General features: G+C 37.7%; 3 protein-coding genes across 3 annotated transcripts in view; 2 read left to right on the top strand and 1 right to left on the bottom strand.

Moving 5' to 3' along the window:
* LOC119072596 (D-beta-hydroxybutyrate dehydrogenase, mitochondrial) overlaps nt 1–16,335 on the bottom strand; it is a 36,471-nt gene that overhangs the window by 3,125 nt on the left and 17,011 nt on the right. The window lies entirely within an intron of this gene.
* LOC119072608 (Golgi-associated plant pathogenesis-related protein 1-like) lies at nt 12,387–13,412 on the top strand. Its single transcript, XM_037177863.1, has 3 exons — nt 12,387–12,538; nt 12,671–12,750; nt 12,991–13,412. The coding sequence occupies exons 1-3, from the start codon at nt 12,463–12,465 to the stop codon at nt 13,348–13,350; spliced, it is 516 nt and encodes a 171-aa protein (XP_037033758.1). The 5' UTR covers nt 12,387–12,462; the 3' UTR covers nt 13,351–13,412.
* On the top strand, nt 14,093–15,001 carry LOC119072609 (Golgi-associated plant pathogenesis-related protein 1-like). Its single transcript, XM_037177864.1, has 3 exons — nt 14,093–14,226; nt 14,307–14,386; nt 14,590–15,001. The coding sequence occupies exons 1-3, from the start codon at nt 14,151–14,153 to the stop codon at nt 14,947–14,949; spliced, it is 516 nt and encodes a 171-aa protein (XP_037033759.1). The 5' UTR covers nt 14,093–14,150; the 3' UTR covers nt 14,950–15,001.

The raw sequence follows: 16,335 nt of genomic DNA, 5'->3' as shown, positions 1-16,335 counted from the left end.
TTTCACCAGCCACGCAAACTTCGAAGAATTTTTTCGAAAGTGGTTTTGGCTTCTAGGGTCGAATACCTTTCTAGGCACATATAAAAAAGTCCACTGGAAAATGCGTCCGATTTCGGTAGGCTGTTTTTCAAAAGAATACCTCAACGCCTACAGTTACGTAACCAACAAGAACATTCACATGGACTTAGAAATAAAATGGGTCTCGAATTACGTGAATACACCATCAAACACGAAAAGAGACGTTCAAGCAACTCCAATACAGAAGCCATCCTCTTGCTAGACATCACCAAAGAAGACGAAGTAAATATAAGAACCTAAACAATACAGCTTTTTGGGCATCGATACCACACACGTCTTACTGATTTCTTTACAAACATGTATAGAGATTTAGTACGCCTCAACAGTAGTAATAAATTAACCAATAGCTAGGACTGTGCTATTTATGCCGATAAAGACGATTCTGAAAAAAAAAATCTTGAAATTAGGCACTGTCGCGGTGCACAATACACGTAGATAACGACAATTGTCTGACAGTATCTTCAGAATATCAATAAAGGGGATTGTACTGAGTCACTCTGACCTGAGTTGTACTCACCCGCCCGAATGACCACCGAAAGTACAAACCAATTAACGACCGAACCGACATGGAAGAAGTAACTGTGAGTGCTGTAATGTTATAGGCCTCGTTCAACAATTATATTGATGTATCCTTAACAGTTGCATTTCAAATTGAAACAACATTTTGTTTACGATTCACTAAAGATGGACCCGTAAAATGGTTAATATATTAAATCTCAAAACGTTCACCCACTTGCCTGCTACCCAATACCCAATACCTTGTAACTTGTATTTTTCATTTTCGAATTAACTTGTATTGTATACCCTTATGATGAAAGCTTTTGTACTTTATGAGTTCAGTTTAATCTAGCCGTAAAAGTGGATTACGGACTCTATTGTAGCAATCACGGATAACGTTTAATATGGTTTGGCTGTGTGTAATAAGCGTATGCGAACATATTAGTGATTAAGTCTTCATTACAGTATCTGAGAAGCTTAAACGTCGATGCAATACTAATCCTTTACATGTAAATTCATTACTAATGTTTAATGTATTGGCAAAGCTTTAACTGAGTCTGTTTGTTGGTTAGCAATGTCGATAATTGCAATTTTCTGGGTTGTAAAACGTCTATTTTTTTGTAGCACCCGTCCGGTCCTAACCTTTGTGCAACACCTAACCTTTGTACTATTGAGGAATGGGATCATTCGATAGACAAGTGAAATTATACTTTTCCGAAAATTGTTTGAGTGAGTGGTCTGAGCGATTATAACACGATGCATAAAGAAATTAACGATACTTTCCCCTACTAAATCATAAACATCTCCGTTTTCAAAAGGTTAATGAAATTTTATATTTTCTTTTACGTTTTAAAGAAATTTTCCGTTTTTTTTTTGTACCGTTCTGCCACCAGAAATTAATTCATCCAAATATAGAGCTACAAATAACCTCACCTTGTTCAAACATAAGCTCTTTCTTATCGCTTACACGAGATACACAGAAATTTGTTTGCGTAAATTTTTTTTTATATTTTAACATAATGAGCTTCTTGTAACATCTTAATAATTAAAGAAGTTTTTCACGGCGTTGTTTGGACTATTTTTCTTGAGTCATCCTCTTGTTTGTTTATGTTTTCTTTTCCATTTTTTCTTGTTGTTTTTGTGTGGTTGTGAGCACAATTTATATTATTAGTGGGGGGGAAAGGTCAACGTGAATTAGTAAATTAAAGGTAAACTCATCGGTGTATTTCGCAAAAAAAGAAAGTAAAATGCGGATTAACGGTTAAATGGTCCGATGGGTGGTTTTAAAATGTGCTGATAATTTATATTGTAAAATAATATTTTTCCAGCACAGCCACGCAACATTTTTTTTTTGTTTAATGCGAATGTGCGATTACAAGAAAACCTATTCGAATTAACGGTTATGCAAACAATGTAACCATATCACCGTCGTAATTTTGAAATATGGGCTAGGCATACGGTATTAAACTCAGTGCTGGGAAAAAATTTCAATTGCGTCGTAACGAATATTTTCTTTTCCAACTTGCAGAAAATTGCGTAATATTTTCGCCGCAGCACAATTCCATCGAGAAAAGGTCAATTTCTTTTTTGAAATACTTTGCAATGGCATGACATTTATCGTTTTAGTTTTATGGGTCAGTGACTAACGAAGATGTACATAGAAACAAAGAGCATTGAATAAATCAAAACAATTCGGATGTATAATGTAAATTATGCATTTTTCAGTTAGGCGTTATGCCGTCCCATTGTCTTTTAGGGTGTCTGTTAAAAATATAGGCTAAACAACTCAACAGCACAGTGTGTAAGTCGAGACTTCACATTGAATTATCGAATTGCCAGTTGTGGGCAGGCATGAGTGCCGCCGAAAATAAGCCGCCGATCGAGCCGCCGCCTGCCATTTTTGAGCAAGCCGCGCCGCAGCCGAGCCGGTGCCAAAAACACGGCTGGAAAATGAAATAAAGATTTCGAAAGGTGAATGGGTGAAATAATTTTGAAAACCGAGATTCCTGTTGATCCTAAGCAGCTCAAGTACTTTTTGAATTTTTTTTTTTCAAAATTAAGAAAATTTTGAAAATTTTCTTGAATTTTCATGAATTTTCCAGAATGGTATATTACGTCCTCGCTTCTAAGTTTGTTGTTTTGGCAAGTATGACCTTTGCGGAACGAGCCGAAGGCGCACAATCAGTTAATTCACAAATTTGAGAAAACTTTATCGATCTTTGCGAATTTTCTCGATTTTTTTTCTTTTCAATTTTTACTTGATTTTCGTGAGCTTTCGATTTCTTCTCGAAAACCATTTTCTTAATGAGTTAAATGAGTGTACCGGAGCATGATTTTCCATTTAGTTCAAGTTTTGAGGCAATAAAACTTGACGTGTTAGTGAACCTTAGACTTAGAGACTTGCTTGTAACAAGACCAGTTCCACTTGCACTTTGAACAACCTAATCTACCTACATTTTCGCTTTCCGTACAATTTCATTTTCATGCTTACTAGTTCATTTTCCATGAATTTATCTAAACGTTTTTATTAAAAAAAAAAGTTAAAAGGAACCTCCAGCCGAGCCGTTTTAAGCCGGCTCAAGCCGACTTTTTCGCCGCCGCCGAGAAATTTTTTTCGGCTAGCCGCCGCCGAGGTTTCTCCGTCGGCGCTCATGCCTGGTTGTGGGCTCAAAACTCAACCGCAACACAAAAAATTCGTTTCATCAGGTTGTTGTCCACAATAATGACATCTGACTGTTTGAATCGGTTATTGGGTTGAGTCTTGGATTTAGTACCGATAACGTCTCTATGTGTTACATGTAATTGTTCGTTAATAATGTCATTTAGTCAGTTAGGCGAAAAGCCCTTTGACGGCGTGTGTTGTCTTTAAAACATAGCTAACGCCGACCCGTACGAAACACCTATTCGTATCAAAAGCCTTTAATGTGAAACTCTTCATTTCTCTTACTTCATTTTCTTCTCTGCTGAAAAACTATTCTCCCTTTAAAATCACTTACATTATCCACTCTTTGCCTTGTTATCATATACAACTAAATTGCCGGAGGCAATATAGACAGCCCCGTACGAAGTCAAATTTCATAAATTCCTATTTAAACAGCTATATACCGCTATATTTACCTATATTTCACTATAAATAAACATTTCACAGATAAATATGCTATTATATAGCTCTATATGCCTGTATATAGCTCAATATAGCTGTATATAGGTATATATAGATGTCCATATATGGAATCCCTGAAACCCCTCACACTTAACACATTATTTCCATGTTAACAGAAACTCTCTAAGCATCATTTTTCCCACTTTATATCGTTTTACTAAAATCCAATATGGCCGCCGGCAGCCATTTTGTTAGGAGACCGGAAATAGTACCGACGCTTTACATTCGTTAATACCTTTCAAACAAAAAAAAATTCATGAAATTCGGTCAAAATTTACTCGAGATATTGACAAAATACTCAACGTTCACTGTACGGCCGAGTAGCCAGATAAGAGCTCACTCCAAGAGACCTAGCTCACGCTCCGGAGAACATAATTTCATAAATTTTGATTGGTACGGTCAATACCTATCTAATAAAGCTAAAACAGACGAAATATGTTCAAATGTGGCCGACCTACAAGCAAAAACTGCTTGCCGCCCTGTGCCTGTTCCACACCAAGGGGTCTAACTCACGAGTCGGTCATCCGATTTCCATAAACTTTTTTTTGTCGATCGGTATTGTAAATACCTTTTATTTGACGTATCACTTACAAGTTTAACGTTTAAATGTCCGGAGATATCTTTGAAAAACCGTAAAGCACTTATTGGGCCACAGCTCGGGAGGGGTCGATCCAAAATCACTCATCTTCGAACTTAGCCTGTCTTTTGACATTACCAAACGGGAAAAAAAAGAATTTTCAAAATCGGATGCGTTTTACTCAAGTTATCGTGCAGACAGACAGACGGACAGACGGACAGACGGACATTTTTTTTTTCGCGGATTTGGCATCTCTAGACAACCACAATAGGTTTCCCCTTACTCAGGGAGTCCAATTCGACGTGTTACAAACGTATGCGTAAACCTATAAGACCCCAGTACTTCGTATGGGTCGAAAAAGAAAAGAAAACTTGAGTTGAAGGTGCTTCAGCTGTTTTTTATCCGGTCCACTCACACAGACAAAACGGTTAATACTTGTTTATACGTGTGGTGGAATAGTTACACGCATGCGCGTGGTACTGGTAAAACCGTATAAAGATGGATGAGACAGTTGAGTAAACCTGCTGAAAACCAGCTGAAGCTGAATTTCATATCTAAATTTTACTGACATGCACTGTGGAATGACTAAATGAAACGGTACAGTAGGATCTTAGGCAATATGATAGCGGTGACAAAAAATGAGCAATTAGTTCTAGTCAGGAGAGTTTCTTATAGCCTAAGCTTGGAACATGTGAGGTTACCTAAATCTGTTCTTAAATATAGTCTGTTCTCAGTCGTGCTTTCCACGATACGGTTGTTAAATAGTTACTTATGCCACCGAGTGATAAATGTCTTTTGCAATTATTATTTTTACTTACGAAATTTCGCCTGAACGAAAATTACGCTACAAAAAATGAAAATTACAGCAAAGTTCAGTGGCCTTTTGTTATAACGGCCCCAGCTATCGGCTTAACCTTCTCATGTACAATCTTGAGGAGGAGTGACAGCGCCACTTCACGGCGGCATAGTTCAAGATACGGTACTGTCAGACGTAACGTCACTTAAGTTTCGTTAAATATTTCGTTCATTCATTTATTTGTATGAGAATTGTTTTAACGTGGATGGCATATAGATCATCTTCAAGATAGTTTGAAATATTTCAAACTATCTTGAAGATGTTCTATAAAGCGATTTTTGTTTTCGATGCCATCTTGAATTACAGCGACATCTATCACTAGAAAAATATTTGTCTTATTCAATACCCTCATCTCTAGCAAACAAACTTCGTTTTGACGCTGTCAAAGTACCACCTCAATCCTTTGTTTGTAGAATCATACACTGTTGACTAATTCCTAATTTTACTTGTAAAATGCAAAGGCTACGTTGCATTTTAACCACCTTAATAAATGTAGTTAGGTTGCTACTTGATAGTATGTATGATAGTCTTAGTCGATACTACAATATTCTACCATAAAATTGCTTTTACCAACCATGCTAGCGATGCAAGAACCCTTATTTTGTCCACTATGAAGCGTTGGTGAACATTGCGTTTTGTTGTCATTCTGGGCGCCATTTCAGTTGAAATAATTATTTTACTTTACTAGTGAGGTAATGTGGCCTTCCCCTCACTAGTGAAGACCCTTTCCCTCGCTCGTAAAGTAAAACGCCATACTTTACACGTGAAATAATTTGATATCTCGTATCACGATGACACAATGATATAGTAATGTACTATTCTCCCCTAACATCCAGCCATATTAGGTGAAAAAATGATCATTTTCTCACCTAAAATGTTCTTCAAAGTGGACAAAAATACGGATTTTCGCAAAACACAAGCATGAAAAACGGTGTATTCACCTAAGGGAGAAATAGGAAATTCCACCTTGAGCGAATCGCTGCCCTCGCTTCGCTCTGGTCGCAAACTTTCGCTCTTGGTGAAATTTCCTATCTTCTCCACTTGGTTAACCAATAACTATTTCGGGCGACTAACACCTGCATCTGATGCAATCTATTTTCAGGTGGTGGAGTCAAGACCTGGAAGTTCAGATAAAATTAGACACAGGTCAGGACTTTACTGGAAATTCATTTTATTCGAGCAGTTCGGAGCTTTGCTCTTTTGAAACCTTCAAGTGGCTGAATGACATTACTTCCTAGGACATAGTTAAAACTTGTTAATTTCGAACAAAGTAGAAAAATCTTGTACAAATTAAGATGTTTTGGTAAATAGTTATTCAGGTCAAAGTTCCCGGTGGACGCTCGTAGTAAGGCTCCAAATCGGTCGAACACGGTCAACAAATGACGCCACCACCTGAAAAGTCTTGAACCAGTATCTAATTCGATCTATCTATCTAATTCGACGAGACTTTCAGGACCAACTCGGTTGACTTTCCTTCTATACTCGAGAGAAAAACAAGTTTTATTTTGTTGAAAATACTCGGATGAGAAGCTTGTGATATGCTTGACGCTTGTGATAGATTATTTAAAAATTTTATTGTCAAATACACAGACCTGTTACAGTGCTGTTTCACAATTTCACATTCGTGAATCTGCTCTTCAGTTTCGTGTATAATAATTCAAAATCATCTACGTTTGTTTTCGGCTTCAAACGCAGTTTATAAATATTGAAATTGAATGGCAACGACAAAACAATTTTTTGTCTTTTTTTTATTTAAATTTCAACGCAGCTGTTTAACGAGTACATTCATTTTGTTTTGCACAAAAGTTCAATAGCTCATCTACTTAACTTTGTTATTTATTTAGCGTGCCTGGCGCTATTATATCGTTTACATTTTTACGTTTTAATTCAGATAATCGCAAAATGGGAAAATGTTATGTATATAGCAAGAGAGACAGGCACGACACACAATTTTATTTGGGATTTTTTTCGTTCTTGGTTTTTCTTGACATTGAAACATTGTACAGCAACTGTTTTACGCGACTGTGATGTTTTTTTTATTATTATAGGATCATACACCAACAACCCTCATGAAATATTAATTTTTGTGCAAAATATTTATTCTTAGCGAAAAGTCAAACATTAATTTGTAGCAGACACATGTTCTTCCAACGAAAAAAGAGCGAAAAAAAAATATGCGAAAGAAAGAACGGCAAAAATCCATCATTAATTTAGTCGTGTTCTTCCTCTTATTATTTATTTTAGGTGTCTGGGGTATTGTTGCTTGTGAAGGAATATCTTTTCTGTTGAGTCGGTTACTTTGGGTATTAAGTGCTAAATTATTTGGAGATATGTGAATCGATTTGGGAAGCATTTTGAGGCAAACGTGCTTGAACGAATAGCTTATCTTTACCTCCAAGATATCTCCATTCTGTTTTGTATGTGTACGATTGTCATGCTGACTGTGCTGTAAATTTCACGCTTGTCATTGATTACCTTTATTGATACTTCTTAAATTATAGTCAGTTGTTCCTAATGTGCGGTCAGCAGTTAAAGTCGGAGTTCAACAATTGGTTAGTTGTAGGATATAGCGGACCATAGAGGACTTTATCTGTTTGTATAGGTTTTGTATTGTGACTTGAAATGTAGATGGTCCAGGACCACACATTCACGAGATCCAGGAATCGAACTAATTTCATTCTTGAAATTTTAGTGCTATCATTAATTCTGTCACATACTATTCGTCTGTTATCGATTAGGACGACAAAAATAATTACAAGCTCTGGGTAACATGGTCCTTTCTATAGTAAAATGAATGTTAAAAAAAAAATGAAGTACAAGATTTGAAATCAACCGATTAAAAGTACTTTGATCAATGGAAGTAATGGACCCGATAATAATACTGGTCATATCATATAGTTATACTCGAGAGGTGGCATAGTGGCGCTGTTGATCAAAGGAAACCACAAAAATATGTGGGAAACCAGACATGTTGAAATAATAACAGCGCCACCTTGACATCTCTCGAGTGTAACATTATGGGTTTAATTTATTGTTTTCAAAATCAATTCAACAATTTAAAAATTATAAATAAAAAATTTCACCAAGATTCTTTGATGGAGGAAGCGTTCCTAGAATCGAGGCTACGTTTCCTCGTTGAATGGCAACAGAAATTCGTTGAATCAAATAACTTGTTGCTCGACGTTCGTGAGTGGCCTGTTTGATTTTGCTTCCGATTTGTTTCAATAATTGTAAGCCCGTTATACCAATGACGCCTGTTTGTTCGGATGCAATTGGGACGAAAATAAATTGATCCTTATGCATATACTTGCCGTCTGTAACAGGTTAAACAGCCTCAGTACAGGATGTTTAGTCATCATGAGGTGAGGCTAGATCAGAGAAATGATTAAACAGGACGTTGCTTCACCGCGCAGCGCCATCTGTTATCATTTTCTCTGGGCTAGATAACAAAACATATAAATCTTCTTGTTATCCAAACAGACAATTTATCGATTTCTTGAACAAAGTATTGATTACTATGCAAAGCTGTTTTTCCTAAGTGGTTGAGCAAGGCAATCAGACACATTTTTTTTGCGTATTCTACCCCTCTGGCTAAAACCAAATTTTTATGATTTCATTCAATAATACAAACGCGGTGTGTTGTGTGTATGGAATTGTATTTTATGAATGAAACCGGCATAATAAATTTGGATTTGTTCGGTAGCCGATTTCGTTGATTCATCATAAACTCTATCCATAAAAATAAGTTTGCCCGAAACGAAGCAGAAAAAAAAGAGAAACTCAAGAAACTAACAAACATCTAGAAAGCATTGACGATTCAAATTATACGTTCATTTCGATGGAGTCAAATTCGATTTATATTTATTTTATTCAGCCATAAAGCGAACGGTTTGAGGAAACGTGGTAACGACACATTGACGAGCCAGTTTTTCGGGCTCCCGTACATTTTCTTCTATTGCTAAAAATAGCAAAAATTGATTTTGTTTCTTTTTTTCGATGTCTACTCCAGGTTGTTAACACACAGAAATCCATATTTATAATATTGTACGTGGACACCGTGAACACGACAAATCCAATTTATGTTGTGCGGACAAATTGTTTATATAGACTTGAAGTAATAGTAATGATCTTGTGGGCTTGTCTTTGTCTATTATGTTAACGAGAGTGAAAATAATACGTCAATGTCGACGCGAGTCCGAACGGTACAAGCCTGTATATGAGGTGCGAGTCGGGCGTAGGTGGATACACTTAATTCAATTAAAGTCAATAGCCAATAAGAATTGGAGAGGACAGTGTGTAAATTAGGTCTCCTTTATGCGTTTATTGGTTTGATTAAATGGGTCGATTCACCTCTACATTTTTTCCGAAAAATCGAAACCTAATTATTGTGCAGGCAACCATTTCGATGATTTGATGAAATGTTGATGTTGGAAATTCATTCACGACATCACTTATTCGGTTCCTTCCTTAGTATGTTTACCTTGTAAAATCTTTTACTTCATTAGTTTAAACATAGATTTTACCATTCAACAAAGCATTTAATTAAATAGATTTTAAAATAAAAAAGAGCAGCAGCCCAAGGCCTTATGCTTATTTTTAGTTATTGTCTATGACAAGTGACAAACCGTTCTTAACCTGTGACAGACGGCGAGCATATCGCTAGTACAATGATCGAATCTGTGACTTCCAATCGTCAAATACTTTCAAGAATTTGCAAAATCTTCTACTTCATTTGTTAAAACATAAGTTTTGCTATATAAGAATGCATTAGTCAGAGCTAATCATTTACTGTTGTCGTCGTTGTAGATAACAGATGAATAGCCGTAACAGGTTAATTATACGACTTCGTAGGTCTTCTCTTACAAATCAATTCAATTTCAATTCAATTCAACTTTATTCAGCAGGACAAAAAGGAAAAACCTTGTACAAATATCCTTTCGATTTAACAAACACTATTCAACTCTCTCTATCGATAATTAAACATAACAAAGATAAACATTGAGATACAAAAATATATAAAAAAAAGCAAGTGACGGCATTAAATGGGAAAATAAGAATTTTAGTTCAGAGTATAAATGAACAAATAAACTCACCTACGGTGCTACCAGACACCACGCCCGCAAGCAACGCAGAAACATTCATTATATAAAGATAAGAAATAATAATCTTGAAACGAAGGACTCCAGTCACAGAGCCGACAAGCAAACCCCGTGTGCAAAGCGTTTTTGACTCAATGGGGACGTACGTGATCTCGACATGCGTTGGAGAACCTCGACACAGAGCTAAGCATCCTCACTCCGACGGGAATCGCGTTATAGTCAGCTACAGTCCTCACAAAGAACGACCGGCCATATTGGGTCGAAACATGCCTCGGAATGACGTACTGGCGGCTACGTCCTGACCTCCCCTCGGTCAGCTTATCAAAGAGAAATCCCGGCTCACGAGAAAGAACAAGGCCATGCATGAACGAGCAACGCCGACGCTTCAGATACGTCATAATATCACACCCTAATAACTCGTCGACGCGATCACGAGTGCTGTCGTAGCGCCTCAATCCAAAGACAAAACGGACACAGGCACTAAAAGCACCACCCAATGACCTAGCATCAGCGGAAGATAAATTGGTCGAGTAAACCGAGTCACAATACGTAAAGGCAGGCAGCACGAGCGACTTGATCAGCATCATCCGAACCTTCCGAGAGAACACGTGGCTATGGTGCCATAGGCTACTAAGCCTGGCAAACACCTTCGAGCAAATCCCGCGCACTTGGTCTTTAAAGGTCAGCCTCTTATCCATAACAAGCCCAAGGTTCAGAACCTTGTCTGCATACGGGATGACTATACCACCGAGAAGGACGGGAGGAAGTCGGCTAGGCGACAAGGATCTAGAATCCTCAAACAGGATAACTTGAGACTTCTTGGCATTTAGTTTCAAGGAGTTTTCACGAGCCCAGCGATCGACTGCGTATAGGTCTTGATTGACACGAAAAACGGCCTGATTGACCGCATCTTTGGGACTGAAGTACATCAACTGAACGTCATCAGCAAACATGTGGTGCGATGCAAATCTAAGGCAGCTCGGCAGGTCATTGATATACATTGAGAACAACAACGGACCCAAGACCGAACCTTGAGGTATCCCGGACCGAATCTCAGCCAATTCGGAGAAATAACCATCGATGCAAACAGACTGGAAGCGATTCGACAGGTAGGAACGCATAAGGCTCACAGCAGAGGACGAAAAACCGAAGTTCGAAGCAAGCTTACGAAGCAGCTTTCCATGATGCAAGGAATCGAAAGCCTTTGAAAAATCCAAGAGCACCATAACGGTCATGAGCTTCCTGTCAAACGACTTCCGTATGTAATCCGACACTCTCAAAAGAGCCGCGCAAGTACTGTGATGTGGTCTAAACCCAGACTGGTAATCGTCGAGAAGCCTATTACAATCAAGACACGCCGTAATCTGCTCCTTGGCCAAAATCTCGAAAACCTTAGACAGGCAGGGCAAAATACTCGAGTAGAATTTTACAGACTTTCTTGGTACTTCCTCTACTTCCTTACTTTCCCTACTCCATGTGGTTAGTGAAGTCCAAACATAAATAAATTAACAAAAATTGTGAATTCGGATCCTTTGGACTGAGGTTAGTTTACAGGGCGTAGAAGTCATCTAAGCATTTTCATGATGAAAATTTCGTAATGAACAATTTCGTGCGAGTTATATTATCTAAAAACTAGGTGTCTGCCTATTCTAGATTGCTTTTATTAGAAAATTATCGACTTCTTTTTCCAATAAACTGACAAAAGAAATAAAAATCTTGAGGTTACTTGTCTCTACTAATTAAAACGTGGAACTATCGATCCATAGAACTTTTCCTAGCATTGCCACTGGTTTAACAAGCGTTAAATTTGGAGGATGTAGCAATAAGAGCTCATACTTAAGATTGTTTTGTGCGTTTTTCCACTCATCCAACGAAAACAAGGCATCTATCTTTACAAGGGAAACATAGAGCCTATTGTCGTTTCACCAGCTTCCGAATATTTTTTAAGTTAATGCTAGGAGCAGTGCTATGAGCTATCACATTTTTTGCTGCAGGTAACACGTGTTACGAGCGTAAAATCGTGACATACTGACACGATCACTTGCGACTAAATTATTTCCTATCGAAATAAAGATGAACTGTTGATAGGGGTTTTTAAATAAAGTTAATTGATCAACAGCTAGATTAGTTGTCTGAACAGAAAGCTGGTTGGAACATCTTCATTCTGAAAAAAATTTGAAAGACAACGATAATGAGAAAATCATTCTATCTTCTTGCTGCACTCTGCGCATTCATCAGCATTCTGCATACTTGCTTTACCCAAGAAGGTAATACTTTACGAAACCATTGGGATCACTTGTAATTTTTACGATCCGAATATTTTCTTATTGTGAGCTTTTTCGCCTTATCACTTGGTGAATTAACGACGCGACATGTTTAACAACATCCGTAAATTACAGCTTATCAGACCAGAGCATTGAATCTTCACAATCAGTATCGTCGAAAGCATCATGCACCAGCCCTACGGCTCGACAATGGGGTAGCAACTGCTTGTATAAATGAATAGTTAAATGCAGAAATGTGTTATTTTACATTGGCGAATTATAAGAAAAATGAAATTGAATTAGCTCCGTTTCAAATTGACTTACTTAGATGAATGAAATTTCATTTTTCTTATAAGTCGCTAATGTGACATGCCCAGTTTCTGCAGTTACCTCTTCAAATATTCTAATTAGAAGATTAAAGAGAAATTTCGTGATCGACTTTGTACCGATTTTAGCTCAACTCGTTGGCAGTGAAATGTGCTGGCTACTATGCAAGGAAGCGAACAATAGACCATTCTTGCCCTTACAAAAGGGATGCGGGAGAAAATCTGTCTAGTGGAACTGGAGGTAACTGGAATAGCAACCAATTTACAGACCTGTCGTGTAAGAATTGGTACGACGAGGTTAAACTGTACAACTACAACAAACCTGGATTCTCTTATCGAACCGGTCACTTCACCCAAATAGTCTGGAAAAATTCGCAAAAATTTGGCTTCGGATATGCTCGAGTGAACGGATATTATGTTGGTGTTGGTTTGTACAGTCCACCAGGAAACTATTTGGGTCAGTTTAAGGCAAATGTTCTTAGGCCTTAAACAAGCGGTGAAAGATCCGCAAGCATATTTTGAAATCTGCATGAATAAAGCTAAAATTATCAGAAAAAAGGTCAATTAGAAGGTACTAAACATCCTCTGATGGATACGAAACTGTTGAATATGTGACTAAAATCCAATAAAGCAATCAATAGTCATTTGTGTACCTGTTTTGTGTGAGGTCTACAAGCGAAAGTGCCTTAAATCAACCGTCCCAAACAGGTGCACATGTGAGTTTTCATGCAGAGGGCCGGAAACCCGAGAAAATTGCCCTCATTTTCGGCCCCGAAGCATGAAAAATCTGATAAATTTCATTCGACGGTGCAAAAAAGGAACACTTAGGGAGGATGGAAATCGAATAATAACGTAACGGGGCTTGAAGTGCATTTTTCACCCTGCCATGAAAATCACATTTCATTTAATATTAATCGACTGCCGAGAATATAAAAGATTTCGAGGCCAATTGCTTCTATTTCTGGAGATTTCGTTTACCTACCTGTTGTATATTTATCAGGCCGGGCCTGGCTGGCAACATGAGTAAAACAATTTTTTTATTGGCCTTAAACTAATAATGATAAATATCGGCGTCATTGGACCTAATTAAGCCCCTTGACCTGGTTCGGACCTGATATTTTTAAATATCGAAATAAATATGTCAAGAACCAGTGACCTAATGAACTACTTAGTGGATATCATAATATTACCGCATTTAATCGACCACTGAATTAATCTGCGTGGATATCGAGAAGAACTAACGTCTATCTACCCATCGGTAATTTGTTGAAAATTGAAACACACAAAGGATGAAACAAATACCGTCACTTATCTCTACACTTTGTACACTCATCACCATTCTGCATGGAAGCTCTGCACAAGAAGGTAGTATGTTGCACTTTTCTTATTGTCTATCCACTAGTGGTCAACTCACAAATGTACCATGCTCAACATTCATAAAATAGCTTATCAGATCCTAGCATTAAATCTCCACAACCAGTATCGCCAAATACATCATGCTCCACCGCTACAGATGGACAATCAGGTTGGAACTTTTTGATATTCAGGGAGAAAAAAAATAGTGAAACCATACATGAACCGACAATTTCAATCCAATTCACTCCAAATGCGATATCATAAGTCGTGTCGTAATGTTGTTTGAAACGTAGAATAAAGAGAATGGGATTGTTACTGTCGGTTCTCTATCAGTAGATGACTATGATTTGTGCCCTTTATGTACTTTTATAGCTCAACTCGTTGGCTGTTCAATGTGCTCAGTACTACGTAGGATTGGGAACAATTAATCACTCTTGTCCATATAAGAAAGATGCTGGGGAAAACTTGGCTGAGGCACACAGTGCCAGCTGGAATAATAACCAGTTTGCAGAAGTCTCGACTAAGATGTGGTATGACGAGAGCAGTCAATACAACTATAACAACCCAGGATTCTTTCTACAAACTGGTCACTTTACTCAGCTTGTCTGGAAAAGTAGTCAAAACTTTGGTTTCGGTTATTTTACGTTGAATGGTTATACTGTTAGTGTTGGTTTGTACAGTCCATCGGGGAACTACGCGGGCCAATTTCAGACGAATGTTCTACAGCCCTAAATTACATGGCACATGTTACTAATGAATCCTTTTTATTGTAAATTAATAAAAATCGTGAAAATATTTACCACAGAGCTCTTACTCCTACAGAAGTACAGGTGCGTCTAGGAAATTTATCAAGTACTAGAGTTTCACTGTTAACAACAAGACGGATCTCCAACCCCTGAACAAAATAAAATCTAGTACTTCAAGGTATAGATACAACACGGTGGCATGAGTCGCGTTGAAAATAAAGATGATTTTAAGTGGAAAAGGAACTCTTTATAACATAATTGAGTACAGCTTGGTGTCAGTAATTTTTGTGCCGAAGTTCACTTCAGCTGAAGAAACTGCACTTCGGGTCGAGCGAAGCGCCATTGTTGTATCAGGCAAATACGTTTTTAATGCTATCTCATACGGAAAGTTGGCATTACATGTACATGTACCTTGCGGAAAGTGGTCATTACATTTATGTTTGAGCCCCCACGTAAAGGTGTTCATTAATTACGTATACGTAGCAATTCATTAATTCGGGACAATTTATGATACTTGCGAACTCACTTGTGTGGTTTAAGCAACTCGCTTTGGAAACTGTTATTGTGACTCATGTAGTTGCATACCTAAAAACACCCTCGTGAGCTCGACTCGAATCACAAAATTGATCCCTCATGTAATGAATAATTTCCACCGCATCCAACGTAATTTACTATTCCTATTTATACTTAGGCACTAGGGCGTATCGAATTTTGCAAATTTTAAGGACCGCCATAGCCTGTGTGCGGAAAACGTAGATCATCGAAAACTGTGTCCGGGCATGTGGTTGATGGATCCGATGGAGCCCGGGAAGAAGTCCCTCCGGACGACTTTAAGTTTCCGATGGTCATAACTCGGAAAATTGAAAGCATTTTTGAAAACAATGTTCTAGTGAAATGTAGAGCTTTGAAAACTCTACAAAACTACCGAAGAAACCGATGGTCCAAAAGGTGCCACTGCCAAGATTGTCTAACATCGAAAATGTGACCTTTTGGTTTTTAACTTATATTTCCTGAGAGACAAATGATTTTGTTTAGCCTGTGGTATGAGGTGGTAGAGGAGGTCGAGCACTAGAATGGAATTTTTAAGAGTGGCCACGTCGCCCACGAAGCAAGTGCAGACACTGCAACCGGTGCTGTTGAGTCGGGGACACCTTGGCCAATAAGTATACATAATATTCCATGACAGTAGCTGAACTCTTTCACAAAATAATTGTGATGTCGATGTGGCACTTGTATTGAAACAATATGCTACGAACTTCAATTTTTCGTAAATATATCGAAAAATGTGTATAATTTGTGTATTTGCAACGAAATCGACTTATTACTACTATTCGTGGGTGAAATAACTAATTAAATCGATTATTTCTCGTTT

This window comes from Bradysia coprophila, assembly GCF_014529535.1.
Source record: "Bradysia coprophila strain Holo2 chromosome IV unlocalized genomic scaffold, BU_Bcop_v1 contig_84, whole genome shotgun sequence".
NCBI lineage: Eukaryota > Metazoa > Arthropoda > Insecta > Diptera > Sciaridae > Bradysia > Bradysia coprophila.
This window is presented reverse-complemented; position numbering and strand designations above follow the sequence as displayed.

Coding starts and splice junctions, on each gene's coding strand:
- LOC119072609 (XM_037177864.1), top strand. CDS start 14,151: ATGAAACAAATACCGTCACTTATCTCTACACTTTGTACACTCATCACC. Junction 14,227..14,306: donor TGGAAGCTCTGCACAAGAAG/GTAGTATGTTGC, acceptor TTCATAAAATAG/CTTATCAGATCCTAGCATTA. Junction 14,387..14,589: donor CGCTACAGATGGACAATCAG/GTTGGAACTTTT, acceptor GTACTTTTATAG/CTCAACTCGTTGGCTGTTCA.
- LOC119072608 (XM_037177863.1), top strand. CDS start 12,463: ATGAGAAAATCATTCTATCTTCTTGCTGCACTCTGCGCATTCATCAGC. Junction 12,539..12,670: donor TACTTGCTTTACCCAAGAAG/GTAATACTTTAC, acceptor CGTAAATTACAG/CTTATCAGACCAGAGCATTG. Junction 12,751..12,990: donor CCCTACGGCTCGACAATGGG/GTAGCAACTGCT, acceptor TACCGATTTTAG/CTCAACTCGTTGGCAGTGAA.